At 44.5% G+C, this 18,806-nt stretch overlaps 1 protein-coding gene across 3 annotated transcripts in view; it reads right to left on the minus strand.

The window, feature by feature from the left end:
• Nucleotides 1-18,806, minus strand: part of LOC139264459 (dynein axonemal heavy chain 11-like) — a 679,414-nt gene that overhangs the window by 47,816 nt on the left and 612,792 nt on the right. For all 3 annotated transcript variants that reach the window (XM_070880970.1, XM_070880972.1, XM_070880971.1), the window contains 4 exons: nucleotides 16,267-16,415; nucleotides 13,465-13,592; nucleotides 8,814-9,041; nucleotides 3,169-3,360 (listed from right to left, as the gene is read on the minus strand). In XM_070880970.1, the coding sequence (XP_070737071.1) occupies nucleotides 3,169-3,360; nucleotides 8,814-9,041; nucleotides 13,465-13,592; nucleotides 16,267-16,415 (697 nt within the window). The remainder of the gene's footprint in view (nucleotides 1-3,168; nucleotides 3,361-8,813; nucleotides 9,042-13,464; nucleotides 13,593-16,266; nucleotides 16,416-18,806) is intronic.

Below are 18,806 nucleotides of genomic sequence, written 5' to 3' on the forward strand. Positions count from 1 at the left end.
CTGCAGATGTGTCGGCCCTGCCATATGCAGTTCTGCCTGCTAGCGACATTTTATGCACAGTACTTGCCGGTGAGTTTCGATGCTGGGAAGATATCTGTCTGGTATTATCGCTCGTGGATATGAAGGCCTAGGGACAGCAGCTTGCGAAGAATGACCTCGTGGCCGATGCCAACTACAAAAAAGTCCCGCTGCATTTCCCCCCCCAAAATCCAGCAAATTTGCAAGTTCCTACAAGGCATCTCAGGTCAGCGACATAACTCACCACGTCCTGGCCCTCGGAGCGGTGGTGTGTGTAGAAGCGATACCTGGCCATTAAGACGCTCTCCTTCGGCTTGCGGTGGTTCAGAACCAGCGTACAAACTCTGTATATGTCTTCACCGCTGGTTTCTCTGGTGCTAGCAGATTCTTGATGAGGCCGTATATTGTGGACCTACACACGGTGAAGAGAATCGCCCTGCATTTGATCGCTTTATTGTCCCCATCCAGCTCGTTGGCCACGAACGAGACGCTCAACAAAGGCTTCCCAATCATCACCCTCTACAAATCTCTCAAATACCAACGGCAACCATGACCGCATAATCTGTTACTCGTCGCCAATTGTTAAGTATGGAAGAACTCTACAAGACTGAGTACTGTGAGCTAAAACTGATGTGACCTTAGTCTCTTTAATACAATTCCAGAGTGCCTAAGCAGCATGGCAGACAACCTTTTATACTCCCTTGCACGAGGTTTGCAGGTGACCCTTGGGCCTCCAACAGTTGCGCCCTCTGGTCGCAAGTTTTACACAGTTACAATGTTTACATACATAACAAAAATAGATTCAATTACATCAACAAAAAGCAAAAAAATCTGGGGCGAAAAATTTGCATCATTTGCAACTACCGTTGGCACCCCCAGGGCACAGCGGCCTGTTTGCGCCCATGGCAGAAATTGGGCAACGCCCCATGAGGCTGCCGTGGGCAATGTCAGCGCCAGCATTGTAGATCGTGAACCGGGCCGCAACCCGCTCGTGGGGTGAAAATTAAAGGGGCGGTGTGCAGCGCCTTTTTTTTCCCCAGCCGATTCACCGGTTCGGCCTTTCATTCTTTATTTCGTGGGGTCCGTGCTGCAATGGTGCAGCTTGGCGCTCTGCTTCTGTGCTGGGATCACAGAGCTCCCCCGACAAGCACTGATGTCCTCTCCAGTCCACAAATACAGCCGACCTTCCCCCAATCCCCTCAGTACCAATGTCTTTGTCATACTGCGATCACAGCCGACCTTCCCCCAACCCCCCCCAGCACCAATGTCTTTGCCATACCGTGATCACAGCCGACTTCCCCCCCACCCCCGATCTCCAGCACCAATGTCTTTGCCATACCGCGATCACAGCCGACTTCCCCCCCACCCCCAATCTCCAGCACCACTCCCCACCCCCCTCCAGATTACTGAGGACCATTTCCAAGGACCCCTGGCTGCTGCCTCCTGCTGCTGGTTTATGGAAATGGAAGAAAAAAATTATAGTGAGGTCCAGCCATTAAATACCTCCGTGGGACCGGCCTGAACACCGTTCCCCGACCATTTTCACCTTCTCTGCAACCTCCCCGCCAATATTAGGGCCAATGTCTCTTGAGTCTCCAAAAATATTTTCTGCTATTCAATATTATTTGAAGAAACCGAGAAGACAAATTTCAACGGCTTCATCAGGTTTATTTTGAGTGAGGGTGTGTGCATGAGAAAAATAAATTGGATGAGTTGCATTTCAGGCATGGCAGTCTGCACTGATTACGTACTTATTGTAGCTTTTGTTTATGTTCCAATTACAAATATTCTTTAAACTTCAGAAATGTATCAAGCTGAGCAGGAGAGACAGAGGCCTATATTTTTCTTAATTTTAGTACCAGTTTTTCACAGTACCTGTGGTGGTCAATAGGAAAATTGAGCAGTGAGACTTAATACCGAATCTTAGCCCTAAAAGACTGGGTGCCATTTTACTATACTCTGCAGAGGGTGGCCAGAAATGCCTGCATTCATCTTAAAGATAGACACATGGCTTACCTGCAGAGGTACAGTGCCACCTGTACCATCACAAGTTAGTGAAACACCAACACTAGAATTTGCATTATTCAAGGGTATATTGAAGGAAGTAATCAGCAATCACAGGCATTCAAGACCTGAGATTCAAACAGAAGAACAAGAAGATATGAAAGTCAATGGTTCTTTCTTCAAACCAAGTTTCTGAGCACCAAAAAGATATCCACAACATTGTGGCCACCATGCACACTATATTGGACTAAAGAATGGAAAGATCCATTGCAATCCAGCATGGAGGGAACAAAAACTGACATGATGCCTGAAACAGAAATATATATGGCTCACATGAGCCAAGGATCACTGAGAGCATTGCTGGACAATATTGCAGAGAATTTACAGTTAAATGGAGAGAAAGTTTCTTCTGACCTTGTGGATACACAGTGGTCTACATCAGGAGCAGATACTGATCACCAGTGATCTAGGTGAGGGATTTCAGAGACATGCATGGAATTTAGATAGCATGCAATCCTTGATGTTAGATCGCTCAGTTAAGATATTTTTGAAAGTCCCACCTGAAGGCTACGAGCCTTCCACAGCAACTGTTAACCGCACTTGTAATATCCCACACTCAAGGCAAGGCAATGTAATTCCTTCAAATCAATTCAAAAATGCCGTATTGAATCCACCAGTGTTACTATTACAAGGGGAGCACAGAAGGAGCATGCAATAGTACATAGGCACAAGGTGAGAGGAACTATATGGGTTTTGTGAGTGCAGACCACATTGTTCACACCGAAGGCTATTACAACAATAAACTGTTTAAATCAGCAATAATGCATTCTTCTACTTAAGTACTTAGATAGCTGATGCCAATCTGAATTTCACTGTTTAAAGTTTATTTATTCTGAATACTGGTTCTCACTATTTTGAATTCTATGGTCTGGTTCTCATTTTAGCTGAAACCAACGGCAATATTATTATTTTGCAACATTTTTTGTTGAAGATCTCCCAATGGACGTGACCTCTAGCCTTTCTTGCCTAGCACCTGTTTTGTGTCCCTCAATCTTAAATCCTTTCAGCATTAATTTTTACTCTCTACCAGATAAATGTCTTGTTGTGCTGTCAGTTGTACTGAATAATCAAACTGTTGTCTCTTACTTTAGTATTTACCTCCAGGTAATTGTAAAGGACGTTGACAGATATGGTGAGATCGCCAGTATTGAAAGGATAGCTTCGGTTCCAACCCTGAGGGCCAAATTTGCGTCTTTCTGCAACACATGCATGAAAGTAGCAGAGACAGAAGAGAATGGTTTTGAATTCTTGTTCTCGAGAAGATGTTTCCAGGATATTCTGCAAGACACAGTATAAAAAGAAATCAGTTGCAACATTTTTAAATTATAAACACTACTGTATGCAAAAATTTATATTTTCACTTAAATTGGGACCAGACAGCTAGGCATGATTATAAACCTAAATGGATTGCTAATTGGGTCAATTCAGGTAAGTCTGCCCCAGTTTAGACACTTTGTCCGCGATTTTGCCAGCCGTGGCAAATCCGATGCGGCCGGAGTAGACAGCAGCCTCAAACCCTGCTCCCGTCTTCACCCGTCTCCTCCAAGAGATTTTACCCTGATTGGGCTTGTTAAGCCCACCCTGTGAGGTTCCCGGCCAATTAAAAAGTGGGTCTGATGACGTCATTGGATGATGCACTATCAGCCGGTTTTCTTAAAGGGACCATGACCACATTGATTTTGACAGTTGTGCTGTCAGTGTTCTACAGCATTGAGCTGCTGCAAACACTGACAAGCATTGCACAAAGTTGCATGGCTGCACCCAGGCTCTCCCATGACTCCCTTCAGATGCTCATGGAGGGAGTCACAGCATGCAGGGAGGTTCTTGTCCCTTCCAATGGGCGGAAGAGGCCTCCCCAAGAGATCAACACAGCCTGGTTGCACATTGCACATGAGGGCACAAACAGGGACGTCATCAGGAGGACCTGGCTGCAGTGGCCCAAACCTTTCAATGATTACAGTCGATCACAAAGTATTACTGCAAAGCCACACTCAACCTCATCCTCCTGTGCCACTCATCAGATCCCCATTACTCTGCTTTCCCACCCTACTCCTGCACATCCATACTCACACCAACTTACCTTACACCTCCACCCATCCCTCTCTATCTCCATCGCCATCTCACTAGCTACCCCTCACACTCACCCTTGTCCAATCATTAAAACTAACAACACACAAAGGTAGATATTTGGGTGCTTTAGCGAATGTTCATATAAAGTTTCTGTTAATGTGGTGTCAAACATTGAAATCTTTATTTTCACCACTTTGCCTTCTTGGACAGATTTGTGTGCACCTTTGAAAGTCTCTTAGTGAGTTCCAGTGAATGGTAATACATAACACTCCCCCCACCACACCCAATGGTGATGAGTATGAAAGGAATGGCTTGGACATTGTAGGGATGCTTTATGGTGCTGATATGGGGTGGTGCCAACCTTGGGTATTATATGGAAGCCAGGGTGTACAATGTTAAGTGAAACAAATCTGGACATGGTGAAGCCATCGTTGGTATCCTGAGCAGCAATGTGCACGGGTGATGATGCCTGTGTCCAGGGCAGCATCAGTTGATTGCGGAGATGGTGTGGATGTTGGTGCTGCTTGTGTGGCCAGTGATGCTGGTGTTGGGGCTGATCGCGCTGGGAATTTGAGGATCAAGATGAGATTTTTTCAAGGGCACCGATGCTGATGGAATAGATGACAGGTCAGGTTGAGATGACAGAAGCAATCTGTCAATGGTGAGAGAGGTTGTTCTAATGAGATGACACTGGATAGAGAGTTTTCTCCAAACACTTGCTAGCTGCATAAAGGTCAATCTGTCTGCTAAATGCAGTAACCAACTGCTTCTAACCTTGGAAAGTGAAGACCTATGAAATGGAAGCTTTCAGAGACTGGGGGCAGTAGCAAAAGATGGGGGTAGAAGAAAGAAGAAAAGTAAAAGTGGAGGGCAGAGAAACCTAAGACAAAAAGCAAAAAGGGCCACATTACAGCAAAATTCTAAAGGGGAAAAGTGTGTTGGAAAGACAAGCCTGAAGGCTCTGTGCCTCAATGCGAGGAGTATTCGGAATAAGGTGGACGAATTAACTGCGCAGACAGCAGTTAGCAGGTATGATGTAATTGGCATCACGGAGACAAGGCTGGGAACTCAACATCCTGGGGTATTCAACCTTTAGGAAGGATAGACAGAAAGGAAAAGGAGGCAGGGTGGCATTGCTGGTTAAAGAGGAAATTAATACAATAGTAAGAAAGGACATTAGCTTGGATGATGTGGGATCTGTATGGGTGGAGCTGCGGAATACCAAGGGGCAGAAAACGCTAGTGGGAGTTGTGTACAGACCACCAAACAGTAGTAGTAAGATTGGGGACAGCATCAAACAAGAAATTAGGGATGCATGCAATAAAGGTACAGCAGTTATCATGGGTGACTTTAATCTACATATTGATTGGGCTAACCAAACTGGTAGCAATGCAGTGGAGGAGGATTTCCTGGAGTGTATTAGGGATGGTTTTCTAGACCAATATGTCAAGGAACCAACCAGAGAGCTGGTCGTCCTAGACTGGGTGATGTGTAATGAGAAAGGACTAATTGGCAATCTTGTTGTGCAAGGCCCCTTGGGGAAGAGTGACCATAACATGGTAGAATTCTTTATTAGGATGGAGAGTGACACAGTTAATTCAGAAACTAGGGTCCTGAACGTAAGGAAAGGTAACTTCAATGGTTTGAGGCGTGAATTGGCTAGAATAGACTGGCAAATTATACTTAAAGGGATGATGGTGGATAGGCAATGGCAAATATTTAAAGATCACATGGATGAACTTCAGCAATTGTACATCCCTGTCTGCAGTAAAAATAAAACGGGGAAGGTGGCTCAACCGTGGCTAACAAGGGAAATTAAGGATATAGTGTTAAATCCAAGGAAGAGGCATATAAATTGGCCAGAAAAAGAAGCAAACCTGAGGACTGGGAGAAATTTAGAATTCAGCAGAGGAGGACAAAGGATTTAATTAAGAGGAGGAAAATAGAGTACGAGAAGAAGCTTGCCGGGAACATAAAAACTGACTGCAAAAGCTTATATAGATATGTGAAGAGAAAAAGATTAGTGAAGACAAACATAGGTCCCTTGCAGTCGGATTCAAGTGAATTTATAATGGGGAACAAAGAAATAGCAAACCAATTGAACAAATACTTTGGTTCTGTCTTCATGAGGGAAGACACAAATAACCTTCCGGAAGTACTAGGGGACCGAGGGTCTAGTGAGAAGGAGGAACTGAAGGATATCCTTATTAGGTGGGAAATTGTGTTAGGGAAATTGATGGGATTGAAGGCCGATAAATCCCCAGGACCTGATAGTCTGCATCCCAGAGTACTTAAGGAAGTGGCCCTAGAAATAGTGGATGCATTGGTGATCAGTTTTCAACAGTCTATCGACTCGGGATCAGTTCCTATGGACTGGAGGGTAGCTAATGTAACACCACTTTTTAAAAAGGGAGGGAGAGAGAAAGCGGGTAATTATAGGCAGGTTAGCCTGACATCAGTGGTGGGGAAAATGTTGGAATCAATTATTAAGGATGAAATAGCAGCGCATTTGGAAAGCAGTGATAGGATCGCGCCAAGTCAGCATGGATTTATGAAGGGGAAATCATGCTTGACAAATCTTCTGGAATTTTTTTGAGGATGTAACTCGTAGAACCAGTGGGTGTGGTGTATTTGGACTTTCAAAAGGCTTTTGACAAGGTCCCACACAAGAGATTGGTGTGCAAAATCAAAGCACATGGTATTGGAGGTAATATGCTGACATGGATAGAGAACTGGTTGGCAGACAGGAAGCAGAGAGTCGGGATAAACGGGTCCTTTTCAGAATGGCAGGCAGTGACGAGTGGAGTGCCGCAGGGCTCAGTGCTGGGACCCCAGCTGTTTACAATATACATCAATGATTTGGATGAAGGAATTGAGTGTAATATCTCCAAGTTTGCAGATGACACTAAACTGGGTGGTGGTGTGAGCTGTGAGGGGGACGCTAAGAGGCTGCAGGGTGACTTAGACAGTTTAGGTGAGTGGGCAAATGCATGGCAGATGCAGTATAATGTGGATAAATGTGAGGTTATCCACTTTGGGGGCAAAAACACGAAGGCGGAATATTATCTGAATGGTGACAGGTTAGGAAAAGGGGAGGTGCAACGAGACCTGGGTGTCATGGTTCATCAGTCATTGAAAGTTGGCATACAGGTACAGCAGGCGATGAAGAAGGCAAATGGTATGTTGGCCTTCATAGTTGGGGGATTTGAGTATAGGAGCAGGGAGGTCTTACTGAAGTTGTACAGGACCTTGGTGAGGCCTCACCTGTATTATTGTGTTCAGTTTTGGTCTCCTAATCTGAGGAAGGACATTCTTGCTATTGAGGGAGTGCAGCGAAGGTTCATCAGACGGATTCCCGGGATGGCTGGACTGACATGAGAGACTGGATCAATTGGGCCTTTATACATTGGAGTTTAGAAGGATGAGAGGGGAACTCATAGAAACATACAAGTTTCTGACGGACGGGACAGGTTAGATGCGGGTAGATTGTTCCCGATGTTGGGTAAGTCCAGAACCAGGGGACACAGTCTTAGGATAAGGGGTAGGCCATTCAGGACTGAGATGAGGAGAAACTTTTTCACTCAGAGAGTTGTTAACCTATGGAATTCCCTGTCCCAGAGAGTTGTTGATGCCAGTTCATTGGATATATTCAAGAGGGAGTTAGATATGGCCCTTACGGCTCAGGGGATCAAGGGGTATGGAGAGAAAGCAGGAAAGGGGTACTGAGGGAATGATCAGCCATGATCTTATTGAATGGTGGTGCAGGCTCGAAGAGCCGAATGGCCTACCCCTGCACCTATTTTCTATGTTTCTATGCTGACACAACACCCGACCTACTTACCTGATGTGATAACCGTGCTTCGGGAAACTCATTAAAAACCTGGTAAAATGGTAAGTACATGGTAAAATCATGCTTAACTACCTTTTAACAAGCTTTTAACTATCTAAACTAGCTGACCTGCTGCTTGGTGTCGGGTCTGTTCAGGAAGGACAGACCCGACACTTGGGAAATTGACAAGGTGACGGATCAGAGCAGAATACCAACCCACTGTCAATCTTTTTGATTTTGACAGTGGACCCAACTCCAAACCCTGAGCGCCGGTAAAAGTCTGGCCTTTAGGGATAATTTAACTTTCGGTGATGTAAGTGATATTGGATTGGCTGCCCATTCTACACCTCATTCCATATGAAAGAAAAATCGGAGTATATAATGGGTGGCTGATCACTTTACCCCATTGTCAAAAGTTACAATGACCCCATTCAGGTTTCAATCTGCTTATTTTGTTTTTAAAGTGACAACAATTATTCATAGTAGGACAAAATATGCCATCACAAGTTTTCTTGCTGTCATAGTATCTTAATCCTGGTATGACATCAGATTTTGTTACTAGTTGGTATGGAACATAATCATATGCTCCTATTATAAATGATATGTATTGTTGTGACCTTTGTAACTTTTACCAAATAATAAAACAAAGTGTCATATAAATAATATTTAGTGTTTGAAAGTGTATCAGTCTTAATTTTTTTTATTTGTTGACTGAATAAATTTATTGTAAGTTTTTAAAGATTCTTTGACAGAAAAGTGAGATTGACATTGAGACAAAAGTATAAAGCAAGCACTGGTCAGGACAGATATCTGCAAATTGTCTGTCTCCTACCTGGTCAAAGTTATAGAGGGCAGCATGTAGGTTGGCCAGCATACCAGTAGGCGGCTCATCAGTGATCGTGATTGAGCTTTCCAGTATTCCCTGAGGAATTATGTGCTCCTCTGAGGTTCGGGCAGGCTCAGCGCTAATGAAGACCCTGTAGTCAGGATGACTGCCCTCGCTGAATTGCTCTAACAGTTTTTCTAGGGTTCCCAGCCATTTCACTACAAGGTGAACATTCTGGAAACAAAAGCACGCACAAGAATTTCGTTTTAAAATCTGGGAATTAATTTCTTGAATATTTTGCACTTATTATGTGTTGACAGTGACAACATATTTCATTTCATTAAATGGAAAGGAAGTAAAAATAATGCAAATCCTTAATTAGCATTGTTGGTAATAGAGTCCTTAAAACTGCTCATCTATCACTCAAACTTTCACACTTTATGAATCACCAAAATTTTACAGGACAAAGCCTTCCATGAAACATTACTTCATTCTACAGCTTATTTTATTGCTTGTATTCATCTCATCATGCAGTCCATTATAATTTCTAGGACACTAAATTATGATATACTAATATATGAATATTTATATCTTTCTCTGAAATTCCTCTCAAAACTTTAGTGGAGATGATAAGTCATCTATTTTAAGTGGATTATTAACTCTGCTAAATAATGGAGAGAAGCATTTTAGAGAAACAAATTATTCATTCAAATTATCCACTGCATGATTTCAGGGTCAAGATATTTACTAATTACACAAGTTAAAGCATTACAGGCCCTCAAACTGCTGGGTATTAAGAGGGTGGAACAATCGCATTTTCTAGGTTGAAGGAGGGCAAAACTGGAGGCACCATCAGGTCTCCTCCTGTTTTTACTGAGGAATCAAAATACTGACGCGGGCGAGGGGGGAGGCGGGGGGAGAGATTGAGCAGTTCTTTTGTCCAGACCCTTCCCTCCTGTAGGTGTCAGCTTGGCTCAGTGGTAGCTCTCTCACTTCTGTCGGAGCTGCCGTCGATCGTGTGAGACAGTAAACGTTAAGGTGGATGTTAAAGATCCCATCATACTATTTGAAGAGGAGCAGAGGATTTCTCCCAGTGTCCTGGCCAATATTTATCTCTCACCAAAATTACTAAATAACAGATTATCTGGTACTGTATCTGTGGGACCTTGCTGTGTGGAAATTGGCTGTTGCGTTTCCTACATTACAACAGTGATTGCACTTCAAAATTACTTCATTGGTTGTAGAACATTTTGGGTTGTCCTGAGGTCATGAAAGGTGCTATTTAAATGCAAGTCTTTTCCTTTCCTAACACAAGAAAAAGAGGCAGGATTGGTAGGATTATGTCATCCGCCAGAAATTACACCACTTTTGTCTGAAGCAAATGTCTTTATAGTGCAAGTATACTTAAAATCAATCCTGTGGAATCGAGGCCCACAAGGTTGTTTTAAGTGTAGCTAGGAAAGCGGCAGATTCTGTATTGATGCCTCCATTAAAACAAAGGCCCACAACCCCCTAGAGAGAACTGTAAAACGTGTGGGTGCCACTGCCTTAATGTAAATAACCCTGTCCCCAAGATTTGGAAAGGGATCAATGCCAGGGTAGACTGGTGGCTGGAGGTCCTGCCCTGTCACACTTCCAACAACGGGTGGGGCTCAAGGAATTTCAGCCCCACCCACTCAGAACAATTTTAATTTCCACATGCACTTTGCATTAAAGGAAATAGCTGGTTTAACTGCTATCTTTTCAGTCTGACCCATATCCAATACTGTCACTCAAATATAATATTAAACGATTGTGCCCCATATATTATCCACTACATTGGAGAGTAAAGATCATGCAGTACCAACTATAAAGAAGTGATATATCCCCATGAGCTAAAGCTTCTCTAAATAAAGATTAGTACAGTATTTTAGAGCACCATCATGGTGAGTTCTCCATGTCTCAGCTGCTTGGTGTGACTAAGGGGCCGAAATTCAGTGCAGCCAGAAAGCTGGTGGTGTTGAGGCCATTTTTCCCCAATTAGCGCCGCAAAATTTGCAGCGGTCCTTGGATCCAAATTCAGCTTTTTGACCACAAAAAAGTGTTCCTGTCTTATTAGCCCTTCAAACCTGAAAGTTTGCAGTCTTAATTGGGGCGTTATCCCACGGGAAATGCACCCTTCAGGTGATGTGGCAGCTGCCATTGCAGCATAGGCGCGAGGGAACGAGCGTATCGGTGCTGCTTTGGAAAGGATGGCCGTGGCTCTGCAAGACTCAACAGAGCGTTTAAGTGCTGTCATATCTGGTGGCTTTCAGACTGTGGCTGCTCACATGCAGTCTCAACTGGATGCCCCTCGAGACCTCAGTGCTGCTTTTGTGGCTGGGTTCACCATGGGAGAGCTTCTGGTGTGACGCCACGGCACCGATCTGAGCTCCCTCAGATTGGTGGTGGTGGTATTGTGCCGCCCCTGGTGAGTTACTCAGGCTCCTCGGGCCAGGATACGGATGATGTGCTCTCTCCGGCTCGCAGCATTCCTGGCCCCAGATCTTTCACTCCGCCACTGCCTCCACGCATGGCCTTGCCTGAGCCAAGCCAGACTGAACCCTCCTAGGAGGGTGTTGACCAATCTCCAGCCGGCCCTTCCTGGCCCAAAGCTGCTCGAGGGTGTAGGACATCTGCAGCTTCCACACAGGGAACACAGCAGCTTTCCCAGACTCATGAGACAGCCACAGGGGAGACACTGAGGCGAAGTCGCAGGTTAGGCACATGTAAGATCATCATAGGCAGTCCCTCGAAGTCGAGGATGACTTGCTTCCACTCTAAAAGTGAGTTCTCAGGTGGCTGAACAGTCCAATGTGAAACCTACAGTCTCTTGTCACATGTGGGGCAAAGAGTAGTTAGGGTACTTCTCCAATGCTTTGCGGTGTCTGCTGGAAATAGTCCACATCTCTGAGCCATATAGGAGGGTAGATATCACTACTGCCCTGCAGACCATAAGCTAAGTGCCAGATTTGAGGTCCTGGTCTTCAAAAACTCTCTTCCTCAGGCAACCAAAAGCTGCGCTGGCACAATGAAGGCGGTGTTGGACATCGTCATCAGTGTCTGCCCTTGATGACAGTAGGCTCCCGAGGTAAGGGATATGGTCCACGTTGTCCAAGGCCTCACCGTGGATTTTGATAACCTGGTGGGGGGGCGGGGGGCAGTGCTGTGTGGCAGGGTCGGGTTGGTGGAGGACCTTTGTCTTACGGATGTTTAATGTAAGGCCCATGCTTTCGTATGCCTCGGTGAAGATGCTGACGATGGCTTGGAATTTGGCCTCCAAGTGTGCACAGACACAAGCGTCGTCTATGTACCGTAATTCGATGACAGAGGATGGGACGACCTTGGAGATGGCAGAGGTTGAACAGATTCCTATTTGTTACCACGCAGAATGCTGAGCTGGTGCGATGTCTCCAGTCTGAGCCCCTGGGTTGAGATTTCAGTTTTCTGTGTGTGAATCTCAGCATCTCTATTTCGCTCTCTCTCTAGTTATTTTTTCCCCTTTTCTCTTTCTCTATTTCTATTTCTTTCTCTCCCAATTAAATTTTTCCATTCTGTTTCTCATTCCCTTTCCTCACTTCTATCTCTTTCTCCTTTCTCTTTTGCTCCCTTCCCTCTTTCTCTTTCCCTCTCTCCCTCCCTCTTTCCCTCACCCTCCCTCTTTCCCTCACCCTCACCCTCCCTCTTTCCCTCACTCTCACCCTTTCTCTCTCTCTCTCTCTCTCATTCCCCCCCTCTCTCTCTCTCACACCCTCTTTCCCTTTCTCGCTCTCCTTCCCTCTCTCGCTCTCTGTTCCCGAATGTGGATTCTGTGCTGAACTCCTCCGGTCCATTGAAGAGGCTCCTGGAATTGTTGCTGAGCAATACGGAGCTGGCTCCGGGATCTCGCCCCGTACGGAGCTCACTGATCTTCCCCAGATGATCTCTGTGAGACCGACCCAGCTGCTATTACTTTGAGGACCGGGGAGCTTCCGACCCACCCTCAGGTTTGGATCTTACCTTCTTGTCTCTCTCCGTCCCCAAGGCTCCGAGATCTCTGCCACTCTGCATCGGCCCTAAAAGCTGGCGGGGGCAACGTCAGCTGAAGGGCCGGCTGTTTCACACTGAAAATTGTCCGGGGGCAGAGCGGCACGCACTTTTAGCGCGTCACTACTGCCCTACACCGCCAGATAAGTCAGCGGTGGCCCACACCGCTGCATGACTTCCCAAGCCCAATCGATGTCGGGGCGGCCAGTTGAGCCCAAAGCGGTGGCCATTCGATTTTGACAAATGGCCGCTGCAAATGGGCAGTAACGGTTCTTCCCGGGTCCCTGCTATGGTCAATTCAGGATGGAGCCATTATAACAAGTGTACTGCATGGCAGGGGTAGACCAGTAAATGGGAACAGAATAGAAATAGTACCTGTCCTCTTCCCCCACCCCCGGCCCTCCCTCCCGGAAAAGCAAAAAACCCCAAAAGATCTCCTACCAACTATCATGGACAATTTAAATAAGTTACCTGAAAGGCCTACTTATATATCTATTATCAGGAAAAAAAAAAGCTTACCAAAGCTAGTACTCTTTTATCATCTGAGATAGGTAGGAAATATTTGTTGATTAAATCTGACCATCTTTGCTTTTTAGTGATCTTTATAGTGTACCTGCAAAATGACCCAGTGGCCTTCCTTGGAAGCTTTTTCTAAAGCAGCTTCAGCTACGACCTCCTGTCCTTGGCCCAGAGAAACATTATGAAATTTTCCAGAATCAATAGTGAACCCTAGCTTTTTACCTGGAAAGAAAGCAACACACAAGCAATAGCTTTTCATCACATATCTATAATCACAATATGTGAAGCTGTCATCAGTTTTTAAATTTGCCCTTGGAATAAACAGTGATGATTTACTGAACATTGTAGCTTGGTAATCCAAGATTTTAACCCCATTCATATAAACCTATCAAGAGACTTTTTGGATGCTTTGGACATTTTGGAAAGCGCAGCTAAATATTATCCTTACATTCAGATTGTATGGATACTGGTGGAAGTAGCCTGGATAGATGAATGATCAAATCAGCTTTCAAAAATGAGACTTTGAGAGAGATACCAACAGAAAAAGACAGGGTAGATTTTTCTCATTGCTGCGCCTGGGGAACATTTAGATCTCTGCCCTAAAATGCTGCCTTGGGATTTACAGGGCTTCACCTGATTTATGGTGCAGGCACAGCATAAGGATTTTTTAAACAGATGTGGTATTCAGTTCCTGGGCTGATTAAGCCAAACAGAAAAATGCCCTCAAAAAAACTGGTACTGGAGCCAGTGCTGTGACTGGAGGGTCTGTGGGGTCTTGAGAGTATCTTGAAGATCAATGATGTAATAAGGATGGGCAGTGATAGAACATTAATATGCCAGCACGACCATTGGACCTGTGGGCCCTCTGGCTGCTGCTCCATTGCGGCAGATAGAAGACAAGGATGCTGCTGGCCAGGAGGGCGATGTGAATAAAAAACAACGCATGGAGGGAGTGGTAGTGTGGCGGGCCTGTGAAGTCTGACGCAGGCGGGCAATGAGGATTGTGGCTGGCACTTGAATAGGTCATGGGGCTGATGCTCGGGTTCAGATTGGGAGTGGGATAATGGAAGCTGTGCTTTAGGAGTGAGAGGAGGTAATAGGGCTGAGGCTGGAGTTCAGATAAAATTTAGCTGGAAGTGGGCTAGATGTGAAAAGGTGTCTGAGGCTGAAGAGAGGGTCTGGTGTTTTTTTTAAACTGTTTGGAATTAGACTGGAAGCTGATGATGGGGTTGGGCAGAGGCTGCAGAGAAAAGATTTACAAGGTGAAGAGTGGGGCCAAGAAAAGGCTAAAGAGTGGTAGCTGGCAAGTATAAATAAACTTGGCTGAGGCTAAAAAGTGGGACAGAGAAGGTGGAGGAGCAGGACTGGGAAGTGTCAGAGCTGGGTGACAGGGTAGTGGTGGAATTCCCTAAAGGGCTTCCCACAACACTAATGGCAGCATTTTGAGATAGGTTGTTTGGGCTAAACACTCTACAGTGAAGCACTCTCCCTAAACCTCTCTGTCTCTCTACCTCTCTTTCCTCCTTTAAGACACTCCTTAAAACCTACCTCTTTAACCAAGCTTTTGGTCATCTACCGTAATTTCTTCTTATGTGGCTCGGTGTCAAATTTATCTGTTTTGTCTTATAACATTGCTGTGAAGTGCCTTGGGATGCTTTACTATGTTAAAGGCACTATATAAATAAATGGTGTTGTTGTTGTAGGATGGGGAAGTCACCAGTCACAGTGCCACCAGCAATGGGAGGCCTGCAATTACACTGTGACAGTAAGTGTATACATTAGAATTTCCATTATATATGCTTACATAAGCAGTTTGAATTGTAACTATTGACACAAAAAATGTTGCCAAAAATTGGCACTAGGGATTGGACTGGAAATGCATGCATATTTAATACTTCTAATAATATAATAGTTGATCTCCCAGAGTGTTGCCCCTGAGGAGTCACGGCCAAAGAGACTTTTGAGGATAAGCAGTTACAGGGCAGGGAGATAACTGACCGACGGCAGGGGAGTGGAAGCAGATGGGATGGGGAGGGGAGAGAGCAAGCGAGGAGAGAGTGCAGATGGTGAAGGGGTGGGGAGATTGGAGTGAGGAAGAGGAAAGGAGGGAAAAAGGTGAGGATGTGGAAGGGGACTGGGGATGGGCTGAGAGGGAGCGAGAGATGAGAGGTCAGGAAGAGGCGAAGGGGGAGGGAAGAGGGCTGTCGGAGTTTTCCTTAGTGGAAATGGGGGTACAAAGGACTTAATTTTCTTTCAACAGGCGGGGGGGTAATGTTGTTAGCTGGGAGGAATGGTTTCTGATTTTTGCTTCAGTCGGACTGGCAGAGAGTTTGCTCTGTGCTTCCAAAGGTAAGTTAAGTTAGTAAATTTTCCATTTTCTTTGTCGCATAGTGTTATGTCAATGAACGTTACATATACAGCACCATACAAATGTGATGCCATTGTAATGTTGAGAACATGCAGCATTTTTAATATATAATAGATATATCCTCCAGAGGTTCAGCATTAAGATTCTAGACTTGGTATATTCACAGCTTGTGATATAGCAAATGCTATTTAACAGAATGAATCAAAGCACCGCAGGCATGACAACCATCATGATTTGTAATGAAGATATCCATATCAATTTTTCACAAACTTTAAATAGTCTTCAAGTGTTCTAGAATTTAGCTAATGACTCTACTACTTCTGTTTTCTTAGTAATCCTTCCAAAAGTGTACTTCCAATGCATATGGCTTCATTCCAGAAGTACATAGTCACTGTAAATCACAGATGCAAAATCTGTAGGTTTAAAATTAAGCTAATCTCTAAGCTGCCATGGTTAAATTCCACACTTGGTTGAAGATTTTTAAGATTAATGAGTAAAAATAAAGATCAGCGGCCAAGTGATTCATACCAAGCGATTCAACATCTTTAAGAGGATCGACACCAGGAGATAAGATGAAAAGCATGGGAGTAACTGGGCTGCTTTCCTCAAATGATTTTGCAAAGTCTATCCGTAGACCATCAACATATTCTGCTCCTAATTTTTCTTCAACAAAGTTTCTGCAACGTAAGAGAAGGAAACATTTTTTGTGTGATGTAAGTTATTTTACTACTTTCTATTCATATATGTATCTTTGAAAACTAATGTAACTTGTAACTTTCTAATTATACTTTGGGTGCACTTTGCTGGTTAGTCAAAGAATGTTGGAAAAATAGAATAAATAAAATATATCTAGAATACAGTGACTCTGAAAATCTTGGGGGGGGGGGAGGTGGGGGAGGGTACATTCTATCTTAAGAACCTGGATACATCCACATGCAGCTTCCGCTGATGACACTGCAAAATCAGCAGGGTCAGTAGTGGGCCTCTGGTGAATTGTGGGTATATCTGGGACTGGATAGTCCGGCAGAATTCTGTTGGCCTGGGGGAGGAGGAGAAAATGCGATCTCCAGTTGCCTCGTGATAGGGGTCACTTGCAATATTAAAAAAAATTTCAGTCCCTCATCTTCCAGGGTCCAGGCCCCAATCCTGGCTTCGACCTCCTGGTGGGCTCCACATCTGCCCATTGGTGAGGTATGTCCAATTCTGACTGAGGGCTAGGGTGCAAGAATTCCTGACTTGGAAGTCTCCGACTCTGCCACCTCTTATGTCAATTGTCTTGTAGAGGTAAGAAGTGGCTCATGCTCCTATAACGCCATATAGGAAACTTTGATCTGTGGTCAGGACTAGGAGTATCCAGGTTCTGCTGACTTTGTGCCTGTAGACATCCAGCAGGTATTTTTTGGAACAGCCATAAACCAGCAGCCCCAGTGTTTATACGACAATAACAGAAAAATAATCTTATGGCAAACATAAAAAGCACAAACCTCACATATTAAAACAGCTCAGAGCCAACTGAAGGTTACAGGAGATAATATAAGCCACATATAATTGAAAGAGTAGCGTTGCAGAATACTGCACCACCCAGTACTCAGGCCTCTGGTTAGTACAGGGAAACTATATCAGTTGTTTAGGCTTATTAAACATTATATCCAAGGCACAAGAGTTTGAAATCACTCTATGGGTACCTATATAAAACATCAAAGTGTGAATACTTTTATTTCAGCTCTTTAATAAGCTTATTACCTGCTCAATAGCTCTGTTTTATTACAATTTTTACTAATGCGATCAAACTTGTGCTGGTTACTGTCAAAGATTTGGACTTGTACAAGCACAAGTGCGCGCACACATACATAGTTCAGTTTTATGTCGGTAGCAACAGTTACCATCACAGGGCATTTTTTAAATTTGTTGGCACACAGGATTGTGTGCTGTTGTTCATAAAACATTTATATGTGGAGCAGTCACAGACCTGTGTCTTAAATACTATTTTATAAATAAATTAAACAAAACGCACACATAGTAATGCAAATAAATATCCACTTTTCTGTAATTATAAACTTTACTAGAGCAGAAGAACACAGGAGGAATCACCTTTCACCAGCATAAATTGTGACATACCCTTCCAATCAACTTACTTAAAAATGACAGCTGGGGCAATCTAAAGTGTGGCAAAATTCACTAACAGCTCATTTGTATGTAGCTTTAGTATTGCACAACTTTAGTGCTGTGCAATAAAAAGTAAAGTAACAACAAATTAGCACCATTGCATTAGTCACACATAACTTCAGATAATTCGATACTGTGTTTTTGACCAGCTGGTTATCTTACATGCACAAAAAACTCCATCATCATGCTTAAGAGTCAACAACTCAAGCTAATAAGAAATGCAGAGATATTTGGGGCCGAAATTGCCCACCACCCAAAACAGGGTGCACCCGCCATTTTTTGAAGGTTTTCTCTGCCGCAACCCAAGTTTTTTTTCCGGTCGGGGCGGATGTCGTGGCGCCTGAGGGGCAGAAGTGCCCTTGGAGTGTGTCCGCCGCCCCAACCAGTCATCAGTGTCACGCTGACACGTAACAACGTCTCTCCCCTTCAGTTAAAGGGGAGGGCCGTTGTGAGCTCGGATTATTTTTCAGATAAGTTCAATGGACCACCAAAAAAAATTTAGGCCGGGCTGGCGGCCTGGCACCCAAGAAGGGGTGTCAGGCTGCTTGTTGGCAGCCCGGCCGAACCCGGGGGCATAATTGAGAGTGAGTGAGACTGAACTTGTAACTGTACCATGTTATACCGGCCATCACGTATAGTGGACAAATCGCATTCATTCAAATGCACCCACTATAAGCAGTGGGGATTCTACTCAACAATACTGTTGTTGATTGGCCAGCCAGCCTGGTTCATACATGGGACCTGAATGAGTAGATGTCTCACAGAGGGCTGGAACCTGTAACTGTACCATGTTATACTGGCCGCCACATATAGTGGACAAATCGTATTCATTCAAATGCACCCATTATAAGCAGTGGGGACTCTACTCAACAATACTGTTGTTGATTGACCAGCCAGCCTGG

This window comes from Pristiophorus japonicus, chromosome 5 (genome assembly GCF_044704955.1).
Source record: "Pristiophorus japonicus isolate sPriJap1 chromosome 5, sPriJap1.hap1, whole genome shotgun sequence".
In the NCBI taxonomy this organism is placed as follows: domain Eukaryota; kingdom Metazoa; phylum Chordata; class Chondrichthyes; family Pristiophoridae; genus Pristiophorus; species Pristiophorus japonicus.